Source organism: Atta colombica, unplaced genomic scaffold, assembly GCF_001594045.1.
Source record: "Atta colombica isolate Treedump-2 unplaced genomic scaffold, Acol1.0 scaffold18, whole genome shotgun sequence".
In the NCBI taxonomy this organism is placed as follows: Eukaryota; Metazoa; Arthropoda; class Insecta; order Hymenoptera; family Formicidae; genus Atta; species Atta colombica.
The window spans coordinates 943,108-949,135 of record NW_017259271.1 but is presented as its reverse complement, the minus strand read 5'-3'; the positions used below and the strand labels follow the sequence as shown (position 1 = coordinate 949,135).

The 6,028-nt window shown below is 37.4% G+C and overlaps 1 protein-coding gene across 1 annotated transcript in view; it reads left to right on the top strand.

The window, feature by feature from the left end:
- LOC108686408 overlaps nt 1-2,279 on the top strand; it is a 51,699-nt gene extending 49,420 nt beyond the window's left edge. Inside the window, exons 5-6 of the mRNA XM_018191710.1 lie at nt 543-1,499; nt 1,587-2,279. Of these exons, the coding sequence (XP_018047199.1) occupies nt 543-1,499; nt 1,587-2,279 (1,650 nt within the window). The remainder of the gene's footprint in view (nt 1-542; nt 1,500-1,586) is intronic.
- Nucleotides 2,280-6,028: the final 3,749 nt, after the last annotated feature.

The window sequence follows — 6,028 nt, the reverse complement described above, 5'->3', positions numbered from 1 at the left end:
ATCTCATCAAAATTATTAATTATTAATTAATTAATTTAAGTCATGAACTTTTAGACAGTTTGTGTTAATTATAATTTTTGATATTTTATTTTATCATTGTCATATTCTATAGTTATGCATATAACTTAATATTATGCCATATAACTTAATTTTTCCTTACTTTCAAGCTTTTTGTTTTAATATCATATTTTTGGATCACAGTTCAATAAATAATTTAATAAAAAGATACTACAATGTTAATTAATGGATTCGAATAAAAAATTTTTGTGCCTTAATTAAATAAAAAAATTAATAGACAACTGTAAGCCATAATTTTAATAACTGCAATTTGTAATTTTTAAATATTAATTAGAAAAACTTATTTTAACAGAATTTAATTCTTAAAAAAAATTGCATACTTATTTTTTTTGAACCTGCAAATTTAGAAGAAAAGATAAAATTTTCAAATTATTTTTTACTTAAAAAGAAAAAAAGATTCAATTGCTTCAGGAAAGAAATAAATAATTTTATTTAGAACATCCTTTATACGTTTATGTTCTCAGGCTGGTTTAGCAGTGGAATATTTAGGAAAATACTTCACCAGCCTCGATGGATTATCTTATTGCGAGATTATTAATAAACCTGATATTGAAGTTATCTCTGTCGATCCACATTGCAATAAACAAGTCTCTTCAACGGAAAAAGAAAAGAAGGGAAAGCTAAGAATGAAAAATAAACGTTCATCGAATATCAAAAATGCATGGAATACCTATCTCTCCATGGATAAAAAATCCTTTGAAACATGTATGCATGAAAGCCTTCATTGCGTGTTTGGTTATTGTGCGCAAATTATGACACCAGTTTATAAACAAGCAGTAGAAAAAAAAGTGACACAGCTGACAATTTCTGCAACGAAGACAAGGTCTTTAGAATTGATGAAAAAGACAACAAATGTCAAAAGTAATCTAACACTTTCTCCTAAAAATGTTGCTAATCTTGCAGAAGAAACAAAGTTACTAGAAGCTTATGCTATCGCTATGGCGCAAAGCATTCAAAATGAAAGTACCACTAATAGCAAAAATGATCAAAAAGTCACCTCGACTTTTCCGTCACCTTCAGCATTGTATATACCAAAAACACAGAAATCGACTGTGGAACTCAACAGCTCGAAAACTATGTCACAAAATAGAGAGATGGTCAAGATGAATTTGAAACAGATTATTCGAGGCGCTCCAAACAGTTCTCTAATTTTGTTGAGAAATTCGGCTGCGAAATCTATGAGCGACGAAGTTTGCACAAAAAATATATTTAACTCCGCAAAGTTGGAAGATGCTTCTAACAATGAGACGCTGTTGGGAATGTCAATCTATAGAAAGTTGTTTGCGAAAGAATCAGTTTCGAAGTGCAAAGAATCGTCAATGAGTAATTTGCATACTTTGAAGAGATATGCTACGAATACACAAGAATATATGACAAAAAAAACCTATCTTGAGACCCCGTTGGATAAAAAAACTGTTCAAGTCATGAAAGAGATACATGAAAGAGAAAATCCTGAAGAAACTAAAATTAATAGAGAATCAGATGGTAAAATATCAAATTCTAATAAAAATCTTGTATGGTGCACCAATGAAACTTCGGAAATAGCTAAAATCTTATCAAATTACAACAAAAACATGTTGAGGAAGTCCATGATACAGAATCAAATTTATAGTTCAAGAGATATGAAAACGAGTTTAACAAAACTGAACATCAAAAATTTGCCGAAAAACTTCACGCAGAAGAATACAACAATTGAAAAAAATCAACAGTTTATATCCAACAGTCCCTATCCAAATACAAGTTTTGGTTTCTCACAAAGAAAATGGAAAAAGCTTCATCTAATGTTAGAGAATACCAAAGATAGTCAGATTGTCAGTAGCAATCAAAATGCTTGGAAGTGTTCTTCAACAATATTAGAAAATCACAAAGTAATTTCTTCGAAAAATGAACAAGTGAGTTTAAACACACTAAACTACATAAAAAAGAAGCTTAGTGATTCTCATAAGGATAAACATGAAATTATCGATTTAAACCCGAAAGAAAAGAAATCTGAATATTCTAGAGATGAAACAGAGACTTCAAAAATGGGATCATTGCGAGAACTCCTAGAGAACACTGCAATCTTATATTGTACCGCCAATGGAGTTCATCAGGATGATTTATCAAATTATATTGATACTCTTGACAACAAGCAAAACATTCAATGGTTAAAGACTTGCAATAATTCTGTTACATTCAATAAGAAATTGAATATGAAATAGTATTTCGTTTAATGTAAACGATATTATCGTTAAGTTTGGAATTACATTTACTCATTAGATAAATTTTATCAATAAGATAATTTTATAAAAGATTTAATTGTTTATAATAAATTGATGATAAATATCCGTTTTTTTTATATTTTATTGATTTCAATGTCCTTTAGATATATTGTAGAGGAAAGTGGTGATGTGAGTAATTCCCCACAAGAATGGAGTGGAGGACGGTATTGGTTAGAAGATATAACAAATTAAAATTTCATAATAAAGTCATGGCATACTTTCCATACAAAGTGACTTTCACCCCACCTCCCCTCCCCTTCCCCTTCTGCTTGAGGGCACATATCTTCCATACGAAGCGACTTTCATCCCCTGCTTCAGAACGCACAAAAAAATATAATCAATCTCGGAGAGTCGTACGCCTCTTGGCAGGAGAAGGGGGTGAATGGAAGTCGCTTCGCATGGAAGGATTACATGATGTGTGCAGTTCGACCAATGCCTACTTTTGCTTCTCGTCATCAGTAGTGCGAAAGGGCTACCAATTGTGAAATGCGAATAAGGGACGGTATTCATAGTAGACTATGAATACCGGCCTGTTTCGCGTCGTGAAATTGGTACTGAATCTTTCCTTGTGTTCACGATGTGAAATAGGCTGATATTCATAGTCGATTCTTACATTTAAGACTACCTTAAGTACAGTCTTAAGATGTTACAAGTCAATCCGAGGACTGTATTAGCATTTTAAGACATTATTTAAGTTTTAAAATAAAAAGGAATGAATACCGCTCCATGTTTCACGTTTTACAGTTGATAACCTTTCGCACTATGAACAGTCCATAGACGGAGAGGACAGAGATTTAGAGACACTGTCCAACTGCACACACCAAGTTATTCCTGCCACCATACATGGAAGTCCCCAAGCAAGGGGAGATGAGATGGGAATCGCTTATGCCAATGTCATCTTTTATATATTATAGAATTTTTATTTACTATATCTCCAATGCCGTTTCCCACTTAATTCTTATGGGGAATCACTCAGGACACACTTTCCCTTACAACATATCTAAAGGACTTTGAAATTGATGAGATGTTATCTAAAACAAATATTTATCAAAATGATTCTTTTAAGTTTATTTTTTTTATTTAAAAAACAACGAATACTTAAAGATTATAAATACAATAAATTAATAACTAAACTAAAATGTGTATTTTGTAAAATAAGGGTAAGTTAACTTTTTTTTTAACTAAGTTAAGTTAAAGATAACAATTAAGTTAAAGATAACAGTTTTGAAAATTTAATTTAGTTAAGATAAAAGTTAATCCATAATGACATTAATTAAATTAACAGTTAAGTTAATAAAAAAAATAATTGAAAAGTTAAAAATTAAATTTGTTTTATTTCATGATTTTGAGTTAACGAAATTAATTTTTTTTAATTAAATTAAAAAACTAAGTCAAAAAGTTAACTTTTTTTTTGTAAGAGGGGGAAATACCTTATGCATACTCTTGGCTAGCGAGAACGGTGCCTTATGAAGGACTCGCACTAAAACTCCTGCTGGTATCCTTCATTAGTCTCTATCAGAAACCTTGGGCATGCGTGCAATATTCTTCCAGGATGCTCCTAGATCCGTCGATCATGCTCCGTCAATCAAATCCCCCTCGGCGACTTTCTTTTTGACGGGAGGGTCATCGGAACCCCAAGGGGCTAATCAGTCTGTTCAGGCAAAGGGGGATATTTAATCTTTCGTCTCGCCCCCTCTCGGGGTTCCCTGAGGAAGAGGATAGAGCTGGCGGCCGATTTCCCATCCGATCATCCAGCGGACGATGCAATGTTTTGATCATACTTCCAGGCTCTCCGTTTCAAGTGAGAGAGGAATGGATTCCCGGCTGACGAGAAAGTCATCCATTCTTCCTCCCTCCTGTCACCATTCTCGAGATGCTGATCATTAGGGGGGGAGGGGAGAGGAGTCCTCCCCGACCAACGGCCGGCATGATGATGGTGTCGGCGGCGCTGCCACTCGGACACGTACCGAGGGATGCATCGCGGTAGCGTGCATAGTGGAAGCTCAATAATGATGCCAAACTTCGCCGCGCGGATGTCTTTCCCTCCATGCTCGGGCCCGTTTCCTTTCTTTTTCCGCCTCCTTCTAGAGTATGACGCTCTCGCAGAAGAAAATGGTACTCCATGACCTCTCCTCCTTCAGCATGACACTTTTACCAGAGCCGAGAGGAAGAGGTCCTCTTCCATCATTGCGATTAGAGCATCACGCTCGGCGTCCCGTTCCGAACACTGTTCAAGAGTGTGTTGTGCGGTGTCTCGGACAACAGCATAGTGATGGTGTAGTCGACTTCTTTTGGATCCGGCAGAGGCATTCACCGAAGCAGCCCTGTCTGTGTTATCCAGAATCAATCCTCCATATTTCCTATCTATCCATTTGAGCAGACAGGGAAAAATGGCCTGTACGGCAAGCTCGCCGAGGTGTCAAAGATCCGGAGACTTGCTCTTTCTCTCATGGCATTCACGGGACAAGGAAGGGGGAGGAGACGTTCCGCCGCATATAAAACGCACGGATCGTCGATATGTCTCGGCGAGCCCGCAAATCCACGGAAGGCGGTCCCATCAGTATCATGAACACAACGTGCGACACCGTCCTGTATGCGAAGCCCTCGTGATGCGAAAGGCGAGGCGCATTTGCTGTATCCGGGCGTCAGATGTCGTCTCTCCATTCCAGGGGTTCCATAAAGAAACCCTGCTAGGACGGTGTGCATGTACGCACGCCGTACTGCCATTCCCGGGCCGTGTAGATTAGATATGAGGCCGGAGAGAGCATCAGCCTTCCCACCTTGATTGCAACTCGAAGTAAACTCTGACACTTCACCGGTCATCCATTTCAATATGAAGTCCAGGTACATAAGCGTGGTTCCTACTTGGATGAAGATAGTTCCCACCCCGATCTGTGCTGAAGGCGATGTACTCCAAACCATGCTGTGCAGAAACATGTTTCTCAACTCAATCTTTTGAGGTGTCACCTCCAGCCTCAGTCCTCTAATGGAGCCAACTACGCATTACACAACTATGTTAGCTGTGGCAACCTCCCAGTTATGCCACCCGGAGAGTATCAAAATGTTGTTTGCATAGCAGACGTGACACTCTGAGAGAAGAGTGCGTAGAATAGCGTATCAGAGGCGATGCTCCACAGCAGGAGGCTCAGTACGGACTTTTGCAAGATACCACATGATACTTCACTTCTACACTGATCCGTCCTTATAGCTCTAGCTACTTATGTTATCCTCGATAAGTAATCAGATAGGGGGACAAGTTCTGATAGGCAAGTGCCACCTCTCCCATGGGAGAGTGTTGAAAGCGTTGATGATATCGAATGACAGCGTCAACATCACTCCTCCTTTCGTTACCATGAGCCCCGCAAGCGTCTGCAATTTTCGAATGGCATCGACGATGGAGCGTTCTTCGCGGAATTTGTATTACTTCGGATGTAAATCGAATCCCTTCCGGCGCTGGACGTCAAGTAATAATCTTAAAACTTTTATGTATGATACTCCTGTTGCTATTGTGGAAATATTTCGAAATCGTATTATCGTTGCGTGTGAAAAAATACAAAATATTCCGAGAATTTTTGAATGTCTTCGACAATCCATGCGACGTCGATGCGAAGCAGGTATCGATGCGGAAAGAAATCATTTCCAGCAATTTCTGTAATAAAAATATAAATATAAGTATAAAATAAAAAATA